Genomic DNA, 22,973 nt, shown 5'->3' on the forward strand with positions numbered 1-22,973 from the left:
TATATATATATATATATATATATATAATTACATATTACTATAATTATGACGATTATAGTATTAGTAACAATAACTACATATGTATAGTTCTATCAATCAATATATAATTGGCAAACAAAAATGACTATAATTATAGTTATTGTAAAAAAATATGATTCAAAATTCAAATGACTTATTTAAATTACTTTTCATGATAATTTTAACCATTTGATGGTTATAATACTCGTAACTCTCTATAAGTATAGTCATTTTGATTGTCAACTATGCGTATGTATTGGTTGATAGAACTATACATATAGTTATCATTATCAATATTATAATAGTCATAATCATAATTATAGTAATAATTGTAGCTACAAATATCAAACAGTTTTTCTCTCGGTGTATTGTTTAGAAAAGCTGTTTCGGGACAATCTGTATAACGTCGTACGAAACGACGTTATACGGCGCGCGTTTCGTTTCATCGCTGCGGTTGCATGCCCGAGCGCATATTAAACTGTTACAAAGTAAAATTAGTTTGATTAATTCAAGTCGTCGACGGGCTTTGTCGCCGATCGAATCGATTCACGAGCACGTTTTGTCACGCTCGAGAAAATTGCGATGCATGGAGAAGTAACGCGCCATTCCCGTGCAAACTGCCGCTACAAATTACATTCTTGTTGAATCATGTGCTCTCTAATCCGGCTCATTAAGATAATATAATAAAATCCACTTTGACGCGTGACGCAGATGTAATAGATGAGAATAACTGTTCGGACTTTATTCTGTTTAAGTGCGTATTTAAGGTAACAAATTTTACAATAACAAAAAGAAGAACGCAGATTCAAAGTATGTCCGTCAACAACAGATTTAACCTTTATATCCCACGAGCTGTATGCGATGGAGGTTTAATAGTTTAATACTTTATTTGCTATTTGTGTTTTTCATGCAGTCTGCACGAGATCCGTCGAATTTCGTTCGCTGTTTTTGTTATCGTAGGCTGTGTATGTTAAATTCACAAGTGACTGAAATGTTATTGACTGTGTAAGAGCGGCTTGTTGCAAAATACTAGCAAACATTACATCGCAGTTGAAATTCAACTGTCAATCGTTTGAAGAGCTCGGTTAGGAAGCTATTGGCAAATAATTAAATAATTTGTTAAGTGCGTAAAAATCTCTAAAATGGGAGATAAAAATTCATCAAGAACTCCATTGTTTTAAACTATAATGGAAAGTCCGTGAGATCATAAATCATAGTCTTTTGCATTATTTCAAGAAGGAAGTAATTAAAGTTAAATGATCCCACTAGCACATTGCAAGCGCGATTATTGCAAAAAATTTATAATGGTAAATAGATTCAAGAGGATAAACGGTGGCCGCTGGGAGACCGTCAACGACTCGCGATCGACCTTCGTATCGCGATGAAAAAGGGCTAACTGTCACCCGTGCCGTCGAGGGAATATCGATTTAAATATAAAAACGATACTGGTGGAAAGATATACGAGAGGCTTACAGTATCTTGACAGTCTTCTTCGTTTTTTCATTTTAAGCTCGCCGTCCCGCCGAGACTGGGGTTTGTTCTACGGACGATAGAGCTTGTCCTATGAACTTCAAGATTCCTCTCTACGCTCTCTTAAGCCATCCGTACTTCCGCACTCTCTTTGTGTTTCGTCTAGTACACAAGAAACGTTTGCGAATCGATTTATTTTCCACGGACTGTAAGAAAAACGTATAGGGACTAGGAAAAACAGTATTTATGGACGCACGAAAATAACATATTTTAATATACAAACATGTAGTTTGTTAAATTTTACATCTTCAAGAATAAGAATTCTAAAATGTATTGTGATAACATTCCTATCTTTGATAATGATTCAATATTTTCCTGTTTTTATTTCGTATCACGAAATGACAAAACTTTTTCATTCAAGAAAAAAGCTATTAATATATTACTGCAATACCATTTTTCAAAACAGATGCACTGAGAAAAAAATGTTTGTATTTGTAACTATAATTATATACTACTATGATTATAATTATAACTGTTATAATACTAGTATAATGACTACGAAATTATAGTAATTTTTTGGAAACCAGCAAAATGTATTTGTTGCTAGAACTACATATATATGGTTGTTATTATTAACATTATAAACAGTAATTATTATAATTATAATAATACATGGAAAAAAAAGCATTTTTATATTCCATGTTAATTCTATTAAAAAGAAAAGAAGTGCTTTGTATTTACAAAATATAATAAAATCATATCGAAAGCAATTTTAAATATAATATATATGGCAGAAAGATTATGATCTTATTAATGATTTAAGATTACAATCTTCCTGTCATGTAAGATTTCAATAATTTTATTATGTTTTATACTCACCCGTGTGAAACTGGCCCCCCAATATTAAAAAATTGATTTTTTTCTTCATGCATCCGTTTGATCATCGTTCGCTCACGAATGCTCAGTTGGAATTTTCGTTTGCTTATCCTTAGTTTAAAAGATTTGTGAACAAACGATGAGCAAACGAATGCATAAAGAAAAAAATCGATTTTTTAATTCCAAAACTTAATTTTCTTGTATCTTTTGAACTAAGTGCAAACAAACGAAAATTCCAACTAAACATTCGTGAGCAAACGATGAGCAAACGAATGCATGAAGAAAAAATCGATTTTTTAATATTGGGGGGCCAGCTTCACACAGATTTTATACTCTAGTATGATCTAACATGTTCAAAAACTGAAAGGCACTACAAGTCTTTTATCCCGAGCCATCAAAGTCCATTTTTTGGGGGAGCATAACTACTAAAGTATAAAAAATTTTGAATCGAACGTTATATATCCTGAAAGGCGGCATCACTATGAGTAATTTTTGAGTTAAAAAAAATTTAAAATCGGTCAAGCCGTTCTAGACGTATAAGCGGTCAAAAAGTGATGATTTTCATGAAAAATGAAGTAACATCTTCTTCTTCTCCTTCTCTGTCCAAAGTCTATATGTACCTCTCTCCTGTCTCACCTTTCACTCACACCTCTACCAACTTCGATCCACCGCATCCCCTCACCCCTCCTCTCCCTTTCCCCACCACGCATCTAAACCACCCATTTCTTTCGCCGTATTTTACTCTCTTTCGCAATATAATATTATTAAATTATTTTTTTATATATATTTATGATATATATTTGTACTCTAAAAAGTAAGTGATATCCTAAAAAAATCATATCACAAAAATGAAAAGGTTAAGCCATGTTCAAAAGAAGATCCTCAAAAATTTAGACCTTTTTAAATAATAGTAATGTATTGCCATGAAAAGTAAATGATATATTATTAGTTAAAACTGCCAGTGTTCAAAGTGAACTTACATAAAGTGTATGCAACTTTCGGCCGATTTTCGAACGCCTCCGCCTTCCTCTGTCCCCCTCGCCACACCGTCCCGCGCGTAGTTCAAATGCCGTACGACGGTCGAGCGGTACTTGAATAAAATATTATACTACGTACTCATGTAAATATTACAAATATCCAAGTAAAATATTAGTATACTATAATTGAATTTATATCTTGATTTGAGAATTTAAAGAACAAGTAATAATATTTAATTAATTTCAGAAGGCTTTCTATGTAAGAAAGTATAATTTCTGAATTTTGCTTACTTGAATAAAAATTTATCTCACTATAGTAAAGTGAATTGTTTGTTTTAACTCAACAAATTTCGCAGTTTAAGTAATCATTTATTCTGAACTTAATATTATAATTTCTAAAATTGCGTAATCAGCATTTTTTATTTAAGGATCGTATTAGTTTTAAATCTAGATTTTTCTGTTGAATGAATATTGTTTAAACTAAAGAAAAAAATTACTTGAATCGAATAGATACAATTACTTAAAGACAGACAGAAAAAATTAACTAGTAGCTAGATAAAAAAAATTAGCTAGTGCCTAAACAGAAAAAAAAATTATCTAGTGGCTAGACAGAAAAAATTATCTAGTGGTTAGAGAGAAAAAATTATCTAGTGGCTAGAGAGAAAAAATTTTCTAGTGGCTAGACAGAAAAACTATCTAGTGGCTAGACAGAAAAAAATATCTAGTGGCTTGACAGAAAAAATTAGGTAGTAGCCATACAAAGAAAATTAGCTGGTATAGCTATGCAAAGAGATTAGCTAGTGTCTAAACAGAGGAAATTGGAATGTTCTTTTTCGAGTCATTAACAAATTGATACTCTAAAATTACATGCAATTATTTTTCATTGTACGGTCTAGTATAAATTTCAAATCAAATATCAATAACCAACTTTTATATTTTGTGTACTATGAATAACATTGCAGTTATTTTCTAGGAAAAACTGTAATCTGCAAATTGTAATCTGTTTTATTTATATGTATGTATGTTCATTTTGAATTTGCATCTTGAATATAACATATCAGTTTCGTGGTAATATATATTATTAAATTTAGAGAATATACTTTATGTATGTTCACTTTACTCTGGCACATTTAATAATATATCAGTTACTTTTCGGGGTAATACATCATATTAGATAATATCATTTAAAGCCTTAAATGTATAAATTTTTGACGATAGGTAATCATTTAATTTTTTAGGTATTATTATTAATATGTAATAAAATCAAATGATTATATAATCATTTAATTTTTAAAGATTTAAATATTATTAGATAATCATTTAAAGATTTAAAGGTCTAAATTTTTGAGAGGATCTTTTTTTGAACATCTAATTATATTCTGTAAATATATAAAAGCATCCATTTGTCTAATATTATGATATAACTCTTGTATTACTGTAAAATAAAATATATTTTCTATGTACAAAGACCATAAATTGTAATTTTCAACGACAAATTATAAAAATGGAACAAAAATATATTTTAAAGATAAAAGTAATATTTTCGCGTGGCATTAACAAAATTTAGACAAAAAATTTACTGTCAAAGCTACAATGTCGTAAAAATCCTGAAAATAAAAATCATTTTTAGCTTCTGTCATTTTTTCAAAATTATGGCGTGATAATCAAATGTGGTCAATGAATTGATATTCAGCACAGGTAAAGATACTATACATCGGAGAAAAATAGTTACTCTTTAAATTGCTTAGAGTGACATCTTATTTCAAAATACTTAAATGTGAATTATTAATGAAGTAAAAATTTTACACTCTTTTTTAACAATGACAGTTTATATTTTACTCTTTTGGAGTAAGATTTCATTCCCACAAATATTTAGAGTATCTCGTGTCGTAAAAAAAGGTCAAATTTTATCGGACAGTATTATGAATCGTTTAAAACTCGGATGCTATTGGAACCTCAATATTTATTTTCATGGAACATAAACCACAAATTGATTGGAAAATTAAGTTAGCTCGGCAGACCTGAGACACCCTGTACATAAAACTACCGATAACGAGTCAATGTGCGTTCGAACGAGGTGCCGAATCGATGAGAGGCAAATTCCCGTGTTTTAATTAAATTCCTTTTGTGCAGGCACAGCAATGTGACAATTTATTTTAAAATCGACACCCGCTGTAACTACCATAGAACCGATTTACTTTCTGTCGTATGACGTTGCCGCGTGTTCACTGTAGCTTTTAATATTGACAATCACATTTGGTTTTGACGCTATCAATTATTTGAAAATTTTGGACGATGCTTAAACGTAAAGAACAATGACATATAAAACAACATATAAAAATAACATATATATACGAGTACAATAAAATATAAATATAAATAACATGTAAAAATGTTTATGACTGAAAAGTATTGAATCATTTTTAATATACTCGATAAAAAAGAAAAATTTGTTATTATATCACGCGACAGTTATGTATCACGACATGACATACTATATTATCGTTGCGGATGTTAAAAGACTTGTTTTCCCTCACTGGATGGTCGGGGAGGTGAGTCGGGATATGTTACGTCGCCAAAAGTAGAATTTCATATCGCAAATGTCACGCTGTAAGAATATTAAAAATTCAGCGTTCAGTCACGCGTTTCAGTCCCGGAATTTAATAAAGACATAAATACAATAACGTGCCGCACGTGGCCTCGTGGGAAGGCGACCTTACGCATTTTTTTTTTTTCCTCATCTTTCCCAATTCGTGATCGTGCGCCACCCCAATTTTTACCGCTCGTCTCGTCGTCCGTCGGAGAGGCGTCGCGACGCGAACGACGACGAGCGCCGTCGAAAGTCGTAAAGATGCAAATGCACCGTCTCCTGGAGAGATTGCCAGCTGTCCGGAAACCGCCGGGGAAACCCACTCGATGAATCCACCAGCAGCCCTCTCAATACCTCCCTGAAAGCTATGTCCCGCGGGAAACGAGAGTCAGGCACCTCAATTCGCAAATATGTATTACGGGAGGCGAAAGGGCAAGTATTTTGAAGACGGTTTGGAAGAGTACGGGCGTATATATCCTTGCTTCGTATATATCCTCGGGATACTCCCTCTCGTATAAACCCCATAAGGCAGCACATGCTGCTGTTGCTGCGAACAAGAGAAAGAGAGTTTCCAAAGCGCGAGGAAATATACACGAGCAGCGAACCGAGTTTAGGCAGTTCAATATATATTTTTTGGATGGCTGCTCTCTCTTTCTTTCGCCGCGTGATCGATGAGGCAACCGAAACGAGGTGGAACTCGGGGAAAAAAACACGCGTCACGTCCCGCTTTCCTTCTCCCCCCCCCTTTTTTTTTTACTATTTCGGAAATTACCCGCTATTAGCGTACGCGTACGGTAATTTACCTTGCTACTAATTACTGCAATATTCTCGTGAAAACGCTGACGTTCTCGTTACGATAGCGAATGCATAAGTCACGAAGCGCGTCCGTGCCGGGTGTCCGGTAGTGTCTAATAAACGAAAATTTATCCTCGCGCGACGCGCCGGTTTATTTGCCGGCAATTTTACCAAGCGTCGCGTCGTGTCGCCGTGCCCAGACAAAACGCATGTATATTATTCGGCTTGTAATTATAATTTGCGAATTTGTGCAGGGTCAGCTGGGTTCATCGGTAATTCCTTGGACAGCAAGAATTATTACACCGAGCTGTTCAACCTGCCTCGTATTAATCGTTAGTCTTAATTGTGGCACTAGATAGGAAAAAGGTTGTTTCTCAAATGCAAACGTAAAATAAGTTAGCTCTTAAAATAAAAAAAAGAGAAAATATTGATTGCCATTGTGAATTAGTTACAATACAGACTGTATTATATATTTTTATGTGAAAAAAAGAGTAGGATAAAATCCTTTTTGTAGGTGTCTTTAAATAGACTTTTGCGTAAGTAGCGCGGATTTAGTTTGGCAATGCGTCGAGCTTAAAATCGTTGTGGCCTGGCGGCGGTTTTTATCCGATTTTATGCGGCGAATCTTCCCACGTGAAAAACTGCTGGTTAAAATAAATGAACGTTAAATCTACTAAAGGGATATAAGATTATTCGGAACACTGGGCTTTTAAAGCCTTGCGCGATTGTTAAACCATTCCAGGTCGGTGATGCTTTCAATTCACAAAAAATACATTTATTACGTTCGCATCGTTCGAAATGTCACGGTGAATATATCAGTTCGTCCAACAAATAATATAATTTTTCATTACCAAACATGTTGAATTTTATGACCGCAAAACCTGAAAATTTTCATAAATAGAAATTATATTGAAAATCTAGTAATTAACAAAATGAAAATCAACAATAGCAAACAATGAAAGACGAGGTATGTACATATCAGAAAATGCTTATTAAAAAAACAAATTAATTATTAAATTAATTACCCAATTAATTGGAAGAGATGATAAATTTTTTCTGATACATATTTAATTAAAGTTTATAATTTCTTAAATTTTTTTTATTAGTGTACTTTTATTACTTTTTACGCTTTTTTGTTTTAATAATATTTTTTAATTAATAATTTTTCACACGATTTCCGTAAATCTTGTGGCATATTACAGCAAGCTGGATCAAAATTTATAAGTACCTTTTATCGTAGTTTAGCAGCTAATCGGAAATGTGAAATAAGAAAACATGTAACGTAATCGCATTACACGTGATAATGGCCGCATTGGCTGCCAATTAAACTTTTCCAACTACTTTCGTAACTTGAATAAAGGTTTGTGTTTATCCAACCATTGTCAGCGATATAAATTACAAGACCAACGCGATGACGATGCGGGCTATCTATCGTGAGCGTTCTATAGTCTCATCTTTTTCAAGCTGATAGATACTGATTAAACTTTCCTTAATTTCAACATACGGCAATCTTGGCATTGTATATGTCTTATTTACAAGACTGAATAATAAAGCAACTCGACGAAGTTCATTATCGGGCGCATATCGGGGTTTCTTAAGACGAATAAGAAGCGACATAAAGACCAACAAGACAAGCTTATACAAACTTTAATAACGTCGTAGTCAGCATTTTTAAAAGCGAAAACTTCGTAAAGATTCTTGTGCAAAATTAAAATTATCCCTATTATCTTTTCTTATCTTTATCTCTTATATACTAAACTATCACGCTGCATATACTTTAAAATTTTGATAGAGGGTTACACACACACATACATTAAAAAAAAAGAATTTAATTTTTTTAACAATGGAATATTTAATTTATATAATAAAAAAATGTTGTTTTTGGTCAATATGGTATATTCCCTCTTCTTAACTTTTTAAATGACAAAAATATTTCTTTATTCAAATGAAACAGTTTAATTAATATGAACAAATCTTTTGGTTTGTGGTTTATTTTTAATTTTATAGAACACAACAGTGTAACTAAGTATTATACTAGGAAAAATGTTTTGTTCTATAGATCAAAAGTTTGCTATAACAATAAAATATTTAATTAAAATATAAAATATTTGACTACAAACTAATCTGTTTTATTTTACTTCGTTCGCTTATAAATTAAACTATTTAAATGGTATAAACAAATATTTGTTATTTACAAATTTGAAATATATTGAGCAGAAGCGACTAAATTTTTTATTACAATATATAAATAAAATAATTGGTTGCTATTAAAAAGTGCCAATTTTACTGAAAGCGCCAATTTTTATTCGGAACGCTACAGAAATTATAAGAATGTCTAATTTTTTATTTAATTATTATTTATTTTTTTCTCTATATAATTTAATTTATTAAATTTTCTAATTCAGAAAGAAGGGAACAAAGTTTATACATACGTACAATTTTATATATGTCATCATAGTTTCCATTTAATAATAACATCGTTTACACATAGTCGCGACATTTGTTTAAAAAGAAAAAAGAAAAATAACACAATTTCAAACAAACAACTGCGATTGTTCATGCGACGAGATTCCCACGAAACGACAATTGAAATTTTTTGCGGGCTATTCGACAAAGGCCATATTTATTATCTCGTTAATTTTAATCCCCCGACCACACTATGTGACCCAGTATCACATACACCTCGACGACAATGATTTACGGCGCTTTTCCGGTACAATAAAGCAGAGATGTACGCACGTACACACATACATGCGCACAATATGCGCGTATCTACTCAGCAAAAACGAAAACCGCGTCTACTTTTTTTTCTGGCCATTTCATTCGTCTCTACAGAGTGCTTCAAAATTACCGGACGTCGTTTTCGCTGAAGATTTTTCGATCTGTGAAAATGTGGTCAGTAATGTCGAATGTCTGCATTTTTCGAATAACTAACGATTGAGCATGAAAAATTTCAATAAAATTCTATCATTTTCTCTCTAAAGGTTTAAGAAGAAAAATGACGAAAAACGATAATAAGCACGAAGTTAATACAAATGGCACATTTTGCGCATTATATTTATTATTAAATTCACGTTCGCGTTAGACTGAAATTCACTAATGTCGCAAAGACAAAGCAGATAGAGAAGCCTTTATGGACCTCGGACCTCCGCAAAGATTATTATAGTCATTGTTCAACGAACTCTCCTTAGCTGGTTCCCGCGGGCAAAACCGTACCATCTGAGCTCAACAAGTTGATAATCTGCATCACCGCTGTACATCAACTTCGGACCTAAGCGCTTTCAGTGGGTACATTAGCATCATGTTTAATATACGAGCGAATTGAATAAACAATTACCTATGTTTGTACATAATACGCGACTTTGAGCATAAATTAAACCGAGAATTAAAACGAGTCTTCCCTGTAGATAACGCAAGAAGTAAAAGCTGCATTTATTGCATTCCAGTGAGAATTGGCTTTGGCGCTTTCTGAAGATCGAGTTTCTTTACAAAATCACCACGTCAAGATTAGCTTTCATGAGATACCTTGGGAACGATTTTGCAGTCTGCGTTATTTGACGCTATTACTACAACCGAGATAGACAGGCGTCTGATTTTCTCAGGATTTTATTGAAGCTAATTCTTTATACGTTTAACTTTTGGCCTCTCTACTTTTTTAACGCATCAGTCAACGTCACTAGTATGAGAGTCACGAGTAAGATTGACGAACATCTCATTCCCTTGGCGCACAATGTTTGCAACTATTATATATTTACTCGTATAATGTTCTATTTAAGATTCACTGCCGTTGTTTATTATGAGATCGACGAAGTAAATGTCGCGGAATTGCGAGATCGATCACCACTCTGGATAATAAAATATAAATACGACGAAAGTGGCTACTATTATCTGAAATTCAAGATTGTCCGGTACAATCCGATTAAAAATATAAAAGATTTCACGGAGATATATAAAATCGAAATGATCAGGCTGAAAAAAAGTAAAATCCCGCATTATGCCGATCGAAATTTGGCGGTTATTTGGAAATAATATCGTCGATATTATGGACTTAATCTCTAACGATCGCTCGGCCAATAAATTATCCGTAATTTGCTTTAAGCTCCTCACGGAATTATCTACTTTCGCCAAAGTTACTAGATTACTCCCCGCGCACATACTCGGTGTCTCCGCACTTTCTTCCGTCTTCGCAAGCTCTTTAACCGATCTGGAACCAATTTTTCCTGAGTTAAAACTTTATCTTTTTCTTCTCTTTGCGACTTTTTAATATCTCGGGAATATCTTGGGAATTGAAGCTCAAGTGGAAATCATGTTTGCGGAAAGATATCGATTTCTATCTACTTAACGCTTAGTAGGTGTACGTTTCACTCAATCATGCAATCTTTTAGGTCATTTTACGAAAACGTTTTGTTACAGATAATGGGCAAATGGTACGTCGTAGAAGTACTGCAACACAGAATCGACCCCACAAAGCCAATGATGACCAACTCAATTGTCGTTGACTCTTGTCCGATTGTGAAGTTGAGGCCGTATGAACACTCTGCGTTGAAACTATGGTGGAGTGAGGAAAAGGGAGACGTGGAATATACCTTCCGGATACCAGATATTAACACGAAAAAAGGCTTTTGGCGAACCATGAACTTGCAGAACGGTAAAGTTTCATTTATTTACGCGTCCAAGTTATAATTACTCCAAATTTTCATATTATTTTGGCTCTGGTTATTTGTTCGCTGCCTTAAGATTATCTACTTTTTCCTTTTGAAATATAAATTTATTATCGCATGAAAAGAAAGGTTTTACTAAAGAATATATATATTCAAAAATTTAATCAAGTAATATCTAAAATTAATTTTGTTGGATCGTCAAAACGATTATTATAACGCTTAAACTAATTGCTCAAAACTTTTTATAGCACTGCTCATTATGCTTGAGTATAATTATTTTAATAGTTCAGTAAAATTACTTTCAGATCTGTATCTAGTTCAACTTTTACACTGAAAAAAATGTATTAAATTTTAATAAATATTTATTTGAACAATACTATCGACATTTATTTACCGTAAGTATTTATTCAACGAAAAAATTATAGTTAAATAATGGTTCATGTACTAAATAAATGTGTCTTTATATTTAAGCAAAACTTTTTTCCTGTGTGATGATAAGAAAACATTTCTTTTCATAAAGAATAGCTGTTATTATATTCTAATAATTCTGATTTTAAATAGTTTTTTTTTATTATGATATTAAATAGCATCTAATTGTGAGCATAATTCAACAGCACAACATTGCGATTTAATTAACAAGTAGACGATGGCTATTCTCGGTTAGAATACGTGCATTAATATTGAAACCAGATGCATTAATTATCAGTGATGCAAATTAATGCGTTTGTATTGTACATTTGACATCCGCGCAATGAACCGTGTAAACTAGAATCTGATGCAAAAACATATTTGCATAAGGAGCAGTTGCACAAAACGAGACTTGTGATTAATAATATTTGGCGAAATTAGGGTAACACGGTTTCAGATTATAACTTCTTTTAGACAAATCAATCGAATGGGTGAGTGGGTGGGCTTTACTTCTTTATATCTTAATCGAATCTTTCAGCATTCCGATTTTCTCGATAATTTTCAAAGTATCTCGACCGTTTGTTCCAATTATGTGACAAGTTACGGCTCTCATCGCGATTGATTTTCCATGTTACACAGTTAGCCGAATTAAGAAACCTTTCGTGATAAAACTGGGATTCTTAATTTTTCAATCACTCTTGAGCAGCGTTTTGCCCAGACGATCTTTCCCCAAGTGTCTTTTTAGAAACGAAGAAATAGAATTACGAAGGACTCTTCAAAATTGCAAAAAGGAACGATGACGAGCAATCTCTACGAAAAGTGTGTAATAATTTTAACGTACGATTCACAACTTTATTATATCTCGAATAGTCTTTCATGAATGGACAAAATTAAAACTCGGTTTTCGTTGGAATTTTCCAATTTACCTCAAATTGTGACGAAAACGTGTTGCGCTTTTGCACGTCTCCCATTAGTATTCCTTTCTCGTTCTCTTCCTCTTCTCTTTTTCTCTGTCGCATGCTTCGAATTTTATCGATTTATTGTGTAATAAAATAAAAAAAATATACAATAAAATTTTGAAAGAAATATGTAACTAACTTGATAATAAATCCGAATTATCTGTCTATTGAAACGTTACTTTTTTACAAGTTAAAATCGATTTGATGACCTCTTCTTCAAATATGAATATCAGAAGAAAAATCAATACGAAAGAAGTAATGTTTCCGATATCTCGTTGATAAAATGTAGAATTTTCATTTCGTACGTTTATTACTCAAGCCTCTCCGTTGTCTGTTTCAATAACGAGAAGCTAGGGAAACACATACATATATCCAGTGGGTAAACTTTGATGCAGAGTTCAAAGTTCTTTCGAGGATGATTATCATAAGCTAGTCCGAATAACTGATCACGCCACGGTTGCTGGACGGGTGGTCGAAAGTTTCGGGCAACTCCTCACAGAGAAGTAAATTGGATTAACGATTCGGTCGGGTAGATCACACCTAAAGTTGCATCGGCATTAGGAACGTGCCATTAGGCCGGCGGCTCTTAAGATAGATATGCGCTTCGAATGAATCGTCAAACAAAGGCAAACATCCGCAAGGAACATTACTCTATCATAGAAGAATGAATTGGAATTTATTCCTCGACAAGATTCGCATTGCGAACCTCGAGAGAAGCTGTAAACATGAAGGAAACGAAAAAAGGAAGAGTATAAAATCACGACTATATGACATCTACATAAAAAAGAATCTAATATTTTAAATCGAGCGTGTTTCTTTTTATGTACAGATTTCTTCGATTCTGGTATTGAAAATTAACACAATTAGGTAATTATTAAAATAATAAAAGAATAATGTAATTATTACAATAATAAAAATTAATTAAAATAATTATATGAATCAGACAAAAGAATTAATTATATCTGTTCAATGCTTTGGGAAAGAGAAAATTACAACAAAACGAATAAGTAATACTGCAATATTATGGCAAAGGTACTGCAATATAGACTGATGATTGAATAGTAGAAAAAAAGTAAAACGAAAGGAAACGGGTTATTGCACTCGTTCGGTATTCAGACTGACTGATAAAGATTCCAAAAAGGAAAGAGATTAAATTGGTTCAACAAAACTGTTTGGCTCGCTGGATACTTTCTTCAACTTCGCCCTCTTTACTATGTTTGCTTCCATTGGTGGATTAAAAGCGTAGAGATTGAAGTTTGTTAAGTGAAAAGCAGAATGCTGATTTCTAACATCTGAAAAATACGAAAGTAATATTTCTATATTAGAAACGATTGTTAATAATTAATTACTATTATGTTATAAAATCTATCTCGTATATTTATCTTCTTTAAATGTACCTATTGTTACACGTATCACTCGTCGTACAAGAAAACTCAAATTATCCGGAGCTGGAAGATTCGATGAAGTTATTATCCGCACAAAATGTTCAGATAAAAAGAACGTAAAAGAAATATTAAACAAGATAATTCGCCTTCTTTCAGATAGAACAAATAAATCGCGTATCAGTGTAACTCGGCGAGACACGATTCGCCAACGACAATTAAACTACCGAGACGCGCCCGGCTAATGATCTTAATGAATTCGTGGAATCGTCCGTGTGATTATCGGTTAACCGTCAACCGAGCCGGGGTAGGATTCAGCCGTCGTAAGCTGGCAAAGTCGAGACATCCAATTACGACTGCCGGCTGTCGGAGAATGACGGGAGATGCGAAGAATTCGTCGCGAAGCGCTTCTTCGAGAAGAAAGCGCTCGTCGACGCGGAAAATAATTTTTCAAAAGTCGCACGGCCATCTGCTCTTTCTAATTTCTTTCCGGCCGACTCTGCAAGTACCTTTCTTCCTCCTCTTCTTTCTTCTCCCGCGAGCAACCGCTCTACCGAGTAGCTTGTCTGACGTTATTCTTCGCTATCGGCCAACAGCAAATACGGGATCCTATATAATAACGTGAGCAGATGCGGAACGTAATGCGGATTGAGGTCTCTCTGGGATTTTCGTTTTAGTTCGCCTGCGCGAGTATACTAATCCGAAACCTGAAAACGATCTGAACTGCCGAGGATAATATACCGCGGCATCGCGAAACTGCAAGAGTGCATATACCCGATTGATGCATGAACGTTGTTTGTGAAGTCGCTGGAACTTTAGGAAACGACAGCTAACGAGTTCGCTCTCATACTAATCCTCCCGCGAATGAATCTTCATTCGAGAAAACGACTGAAATGTCTCTCTGAAATGAGCGACTTCACGTACCTTTGAAACAGGAAGATTGTATAAAGCTGAGTTGTTCCACCTTTCGATAAACTTTAGCTCACTCTCTTATGCTCTTATCCTTTTGTTTATCCGTTAGATTAATTATTACATAGTTTATCCGAAGGTAAAATAACCAGCCCTAAAACCCGTTTCTATCAATGTAGTTTAATTTTAATCTTGGTTCAACTAACTCTTCATCTTTTCTAGTTTTAAAAATTAAAAAAAGATGAAGAGTAAGTTGAATCGAAATTAAAGTTAAGGTACATTTTGGTAGAAACGGTCTTCTGTTTTTAAGATAAATAAAGTAATAAATACACATTGTTCATAATCAATATGCAATATATTGTAGATAAAAGTGCTCTAATAAAATTGTAAAGAAAAAGAGTAATTGTATTATAATTCATTCCTTTATCTCGGTATTCGCGTGTGATAAATTCAACAGACTTTAGGGGATAAAATTTTTAAATATTCAAATATATTAAAAATCTCTTCTCTGATGATGTTAGAATTGATTTTTCGTTAGTGAAACTTTAATTGATCGTAAACCTTCTTTGTAAAGGGAATATAATTATCTCTTTCAAGCCAGAATGCATTTCTATTAAATTACTGAAGAGCATGTTTTAATTTTGACGTTTTGTCGTTAGAAAGTTCTCGTTAAACCCAATTTTGACCTAGTATTTCAATATCGAGGCACTAGAAAAATTCCGGCGTAATAGAATTCCTGAGGAATATCCTTCTATATCAGAGAGAAGAAGAGAGGAGAGACAAAGAAGAAACGAGAAACAACAAAATCTCGAAATATTTTTAGTTGCAAATGCAAACGCGACAATTGATTATTTTTCATGCATAAATATGAAAATAATTAAAAGTACGTGTACGTTTGTAAATAAAATTTATAATGTGGTTAATTAAATTTGGAGACAGCGTGCCGGATAAAATATAAAAGAATAATAAAAAATACATGTCAAGTATTTATCTGACAAACAACAGGCTTTTAATAATTCAAAATATAATTCCGGACTCACACAGAATTTTAAAACTACGTGTCTTGAATATTTTGCTGAGTAAAACTACATTCGCACACAACACACACACACACACACGTTTGATTGCACAAAAGCAGCGAAACGTGTTGCACCTCTCGCGTTGTTTTCCTTAGTCTAAAAAACAGAAACGCGCATGATCAACGGTCACTTTTTCGTACAACATATAAGCGACTTTATTACGGAAAGTTAAATCAATTTCGTGCATTAGCCGTTCCTTGAGCCGGAAGCAACTAGGACTGCGCGAGGATTCGCCCGCGGGAATGTTTTTGCCGTTTTATAGACGACGCGGAATGAAAACTTTCCTCCGACATCTTCCTTTCACCAAATTTAACTTCCCCTGACTTCGGCCTCCGGGAATCTCATCAAGCTGCAGCTGCCGTACTTTAAGCACTAAAAACGAAAGATCCGGGGCAGTTTTTCGCGATGGAATTTATAATTCTCGTGCGACGTACTTTGCGGCTACTGGACGTTACCCTTGAACGAGACGACGAAGAGACTCTGGGGAGACTAATATATGGATGTAAGTGCTGCCTACCCGAGATCTAAACGCAGTCGGAACAACTTTCCAGAGAAGATAAAAACCTCTTATACGACCGACCTAGTTTTCAAACTCGGGCAAAAACGGACAGTTTTACTCTTTCTTAAAAGTTGTGCGCAGAAAAGATGATACATAAAAGTGCTACATAATCGAAGATCGCGTAAAATTCAATTCAATTTAAATAAAATAAAATTAGATGAAAATCAATTTAAAAGATGAGAATCTATTTTGCTTGAGCAAAACTTGTTATAATTCATTACTTTTTGTCAATGTATTTCTTACCTTAAAATACGATATTATTTCAGTGTAGATTTATAGTGGCTTTCCTGTCTTGTAAACGTTGAAAACAATTTTTTATAGCATACTTTACTGGAAACTAATTAAGAGCTACATATAAACAATTGCATTATACGTTATGATACTATAATAGGGAGAAAAGAGGAAGAGAGAGGGACGAATGTAATCATTAGACTAATCAGTTAATTGATTTGCTTATTAATATACGCGATTGTTCATTTATCGCTAAGGCATACTGTTTAGTTGTTAATTTATAATTGTTTACACGCATAGAGAGGAGTAAATTGCAATTCATCGTTTAATTCACCGCTCAATTTAGGACAGTGATATACATAGTGATGGTAAAATGTAATGATAGCGTTGCGCTATATGGGAACGAATTTGAATAGTAATCAGGACAATGTATCGACTGAAGCGATTATGGCGATGACGTTGCTGGTACATTCGCGGCATACGTAATTAGTCGTACGCGTTTCATAATTACAATGTCATTTTAATATAATTCGCGACATTGGCGCAATTGAGAAGAACGCGCCGCGAGTAGATAAACATCTAATTGCTATCGTGGATGTAATTACGAGGATCGCGACGCGCTTTCGATTTCATTGCCTGCGCGCTATTCACGTCGCTTTGCTTAATAGCCGGAACAATCCAGTCGCAGTAAATGTCAATCGTAACCGTTTCAGTGAACAGTCATTCAATGAATTGTCAGGGTACGACAATGTTTTGCGGCAATGATCGATATGTTACGTATGAACGTGAAACATCGTCGTTGTTTTAACGATTTGGTCAACTTCAATTTCAAGTGACCACTGCAAAATAATATATACGTATATGTCTAAAACGTTTTACACTCGTTGCTCGTAATTGAAGTTGACCAAATTGTTACGCTTTTCAAGTATGTACGTGTATATATCTTTATGAATTTTAATTGAAAGACGTATAGTAAACTTTCTGACAATAAGATTTGCAAAAATGTTGAAATTAATAAAAATGTCTATTTTCACATTTTGCATGTTTCAGAAAATCCATTATATACATCTTTAAGTTAAAATTAACATTTTATCTTATATATATGTGTATATACATACATATATAAGATAATCCTTAAGTTTCTAAATGATTTTAAGAAGTGATTGCTCACATCAATTTAAGATGAAAATGTACGATTATATATCCAGCTTAGTTTACCGGCTTAGTTTACGAAGTTAAAGGAAAAATTTTATTTAAAAAAAGAATGTATGTCTTAAAAAAAGAATTTTCAAAAAATTATGTCATACATACAAAGTTTTATTACAATAATCTGAATAGAATTTTTAAAATTTTAGAAAACGTTTAAATTAATGTAAAAATCATCTATTAAAATCTTTTAGAATACTTAAGGCTCATCCTGTATATTACATATGTATTTGAGAAGCGTAAGAATGTAAGAAAATTGGAAAGTCGTGTGACAAAGCTTCTTTCGACATTTTTGCTCTCAAAAAGATCAACTTCAGAACTTTCTCTTTATCAGACTATCAACTTCAAAATTATTAAAAATTTATTACGATTACATTAAAGATCAGCGGTTGATCCGACAGAGGTACATCAGTTCCTCCCTTCTAAATAAGTTTAGTTGGAAACGTAACGGATGCTTCTAAATGCTGGTATTAAAGTGCTATCTCCAGTGAAATATTTCCGACATCGTGCGATGATCCTGCGAAATGTGGCATGCCTCTATGCATCGCTTATGGTCGCTGCACATTGCGCATATAGATTGTACACGTGCTCGCCGTCTCGTCTCCGTATATTTCCCTTCATAACGTTAAGTGCGTCCTCAACTATGTAATGAGCCGTAATATTGCGTATTTCCACGACATACCCGTATATTTCGAGTTGTCACGAATGATCATCGAATCCGTTTGAACTACCAAGCCAACAAGTAGAATCGTAATGAAATCATTCCAATTTCAATTAGTCAAGTCTTGTATCCGCAGACAATAATGTGATTAAATATATGGAAAGTATATTAGTAAACGTAGCAAAAATTTGTTAAAAATCAGATCTGAAAATAATTTTGTTGGAAAAATAATTATTTAAAACGCTTAAGTTTTGATGACAATGTTGTGAAAAATTTTGACATTTTAACGAGCAGTTTAAGCTTTTCAAGTCGAATTAATTGCATAATTATTTTGATGATCCAGACAAAATTATTTTCTGATCTATATTCAATTAAAAACTTTAAATTCTTAGAACAAAACCGTTCTTTCTGTGTAATAAAATATCCGTGAACTGTAAGACATGAAGAATAATGCGTGATAAATAAAAATAAGACTCGAGAAATTTTTTGTACCGTCTACATAAGGCACATGGTAACATCTAGTGTGAAACACTGGCCGCACTTTATCCTGGTCAATTCACTTAGATCAAACATTTCTGCAGATTAAACATTGCACAGGTTGAAGTTTACGTCTTGAGGTCCGGTGAAGTGGTTGCAACTTACATTTGTCAAAGCCTCGACTTAGTCCATTAAACGTGTTCAGATAAAAGTGCCAAGTCCGTGATAAATGATACTAAATTCAATGGTATTGTGCACTATTTGTTACTTGCTGTGGAAGTTTCTAAAGGAAACACTTTGGCTTCTTTGTAATTTCGTATTACTCGTATCAGTCTTTTTATTGCTTCGCAATGCTCCTCATTACCCAAGCTACTTAATCACTTTTTAAATACTACACAGAAATTAACTGAGTTCAAGAGCTCATCAGCATATCATATATCAATTTTTGTGTAAACACTTTCATACGAAGTGTATCATATAAAATCATATTATAATTTTCTTTAAAGAAAATTAAATATATAGCCTAGATCTCGTCTCTTATCAGGAAATAATTAATATAAATTTTGACGATAATATATTATAATACACTAGTAAAAAAATAATTATTTTTTTATAATAATAAAATTAAAATTTTTTTCAAAGTATTCTGAACACTTTATTTATTAACTTACGTATTTTTTACTTTTAAATCCGTTTTTACACAATATATGGTTATCTAAAGATTAAAGGTTACAAAGAGATTAATCAATGAAATTTATTCATGAATTTCTTAGTAATCTTTAATCTTTAAGTAATCATATATTGTGAAAAGGGCAGCGTTGGTATTGTATTATTTTACCCACCTCAAATTCCCTGGATTTTTTTAATTTTATGAGCTTAAAGCACTTGAACTTTGTGGATTTTTTTAAGTTTTATTGTAATTATATTGAAGATCACATAATCAAACATCAAACTTTCTTTTAACAAAAATTTGTTTAAGCATTAAATTATCCAAATAAAGGTTAATATAGTTTATAATACGTAATGTCATTTCTTTTTTTATCTTCACTGTAGAAACACTTTTTTATATTAGAAGAATTCATCATTATAATATTTTTACAAAATTGTTTATAATCAATTTTATTAAAAAAACTTAATAAAACCTCTAAAATACTCAGTGGGTTTAGGTTTTTTAAAAACCCTGTAATATATAAGGGAACTAAGTGAATAATTTAAAAATACGCAAGTTTGTACAAGTAAAGTGCTCAGAGCATTCCAAGAAAAATCAAGAAAAAAATTTTAATTTTATAGTTATATTTTTTACTAATACTGTTGCAGTTAAATATACATTAATTATACCCTTATGAATTAAAAGAATGTAAACATAATGAACTTTAAAATTTCTGAACACCTAAATAATATCTTTTCTTCCCCTTTTCTACGGGTTTTAAAGAACACTATACCTTTAAGTATTGTGGCCCCACCTAAACGTTAAGCGATCAATACAAAACTTGAAAATGTAATAAGTTTTTAATATCGTGGGCATAGTGCAGTACACGCGTACAGTATGTGAAACAATATTTGCGCATCTTATCTTGTTTGGAAAAATTTTATACGAGAAAACTAATATCGTAATGTATATTTTTATTACATTATGTTTTACTAGTAGACTGAATAAAATACACCATACCGAAATACTCTTTCTCTTCATGCAAAGTTTTTCCAAAAATAAAAACGAAATAATAAACAAGTGCTTTTTTTTATCTACTGTATAAGCACGCATAGATTTGGGTAATATATATACCTTTAAAAAAACCTTTTTGAAAAAAGAAAAAATATATGCCAAATGCATAAAAAAGTTATTGAATTCTTCTTAATCAAAAACGGACACGAAATAAATATAATCTAAAGTTTGTCGATGTCAAAACTCCAGATAAAGCTGGCTAACGTCGCGAATTTGGCAGCGACATGAACATATACATGATGACATTCACGCGTCAAGCGATCATTTCAAGCGGTTATATTTTTATTTTATGTAGTTGGCGTCGCGACGCTACCTCGTCGCTTGATATATATATATATATGAGTTATATTGTATATATATGTATATATGTAAGACTATAGTATTCTATATACGTGAATTATATGTTTCACAGTATCAGTAGAGGCAGGAAATTGGAAAAGTCAAGTTTTCGCTGCCTGTTCGATCCTTCTTCATTGTCGCGCTATTCTATCCTGACAATATCTTAGATGCCTATTTCAAAAAGCTTTACAGGCCAGAGTATCATTTATCATTTCCATCATTAATACGTACGTGTCAAATTTGTCGACTAAATCTAATTACCAGATAGATTTACTGAATGTATTTCAGAATTCTCGTTTAATCATTTAGCTAAGAACGTTTACGTTCTTTAAATAAGCTCGATAATTAGGATCTTTAAATAACCTCCAGACGGAGAGAGAGTTTGAATTTCGTTTCAGTTTTTATCTTTCATATCATGTCTTTTCACGTGAAACAAAAATCCGTGAGTACAAAGTGTCCCCGCTTTCTATCTCGCGTACCCTTCTTCCTGTTTCACTCGAAAGCATTCCACGCAAAGATAAAACTACTTCGTAAAAATAGACTTGTCGTCGACAGACATTTATTTCTACAGTCGCGACAGTTCCGTTTGTACAAGAGATTCTACTTCGTGCAGCGGACGGAAGCTGACGCGAAAAGCCGAGGGCAGGAAATTCGATAGGAAGGCCTCTTCCTTTCACCCTCTTCACCCTTCCCACCCCCGCATCATGCGTATCGCGTCCCTTCGCTTGCTTCTTTTAACTCGGCTGTTGATTTAATTTGCAGGTACCTTGGCGCAGAGGCCAACATACATGCAGTTCTCCGGCTCCGTGCACGTAATGAAGGCTGTCGCCTCGGACATGGTGTTGACTTTTTGCTCTCGAAGTCCCAACACTCAGCTCTATTCTCTCCTATTGTCACGCGAGCACACTCTGCAGAAGAGCGACAAACGAGGCGTTCACAATCTCCTGGCACGCCGCGGCCTGAAGATTATCGGTATCCGCGAGGCTTGTGCGAACGGAGGCGCCAGATCAAGACGGAGCTCGCTCGATCTCGTCGCCTGGGTGACCCTCGTCGGCCTGCTCTCGTCAAGCGTCCTCTTCAGATCCTGGCAGTAGTGAAATCAGACGATCGATGGATCTCGAGACGCTCAGATCACCAGATCGCGCCCGACTGTGTCTCGGACTAATTAACGCGATTATACTAACACTTTGGATGCTGCCGCGCGAGTAATCTCAGAACATTACGCCGAGTTACGGAAATCCGTCGACTGCACTCGACGTACATGTGTTACGTTAGTTACGTATCTAAGATGCCCGCGCGCCAAATTAAATAATAATTTTCCCGCGTTGCAATATTCTGCGTAATTTAAGTTCTTGCATGGAACAATTTTTAATTACGAATCTCTCTCTTTCGAAAAATAGATAATATATTACACGATTTATATTACATTACCATAAAATGTTTTTATTAACTATTTTAAATTATTACTAAATAAAAAAAATATATTCTTTATGTGGTTACAAACTGATACACATATTAATTTTCATAAAAATTGACAATGGTAAAATTTTTTTTCCATTAAATTAAAATGCTAGATATTAAGGAACATATGGTACCAAACAAATATTTGTTTGTATCTTTATTAAATGAAAAAGTTAAAAACAGTGAAAAAAA

The 22,973-nt window shown here is 33.3% G+C and overlaps 1 protein-coding gene across 1 annotated transcript in view; it reads left to right on the top strand.

Annotated features, from left to right (window-relative positions):
- Positions 1 to 22,637, top strand: part of LOC108773350 (uncharacterized) — a 73,172-nt gene extending 50,535 nt beyond the window's left edge. The window contains exons 2-3 of the mRNA XM_018539126.1: positions 11,140 to 11,374; positions 22,083 to 22,637. Coding sequence (XP_018394628.1) covers positions 11,140 to 11,374; positions 22,083 to 22,414 — 567 coding nt within the window. The 3' untranslated portion in view covers positions 22,415 to 22,637. The remainder of the gene's footprint in view (positions 1 to 11,139; positions 11,375 to 22,082) is intronic.
- Positions 22,638 to 22,973: the final 336 nt, after the last annotated feature.

Source organism: Cyphomyrmex costatus, unplaced genomic scaffold (assembly GCF_001594065.2).
Source record: "Cyphomyrmex costatus isolate MS0001 unplaced genomic scaffold, Ccosl1.0 scaffold102, whole genome shotgun sequence".
In the NCBI taxonomy this organism is placed as follows: domain Eukaryota; kingdom Metazoa; phylum Arthropoda; class Insecta; order Hymenoptera; family Formicidae; genus Cyphomyrmex; species Cyphomyrmex costatus.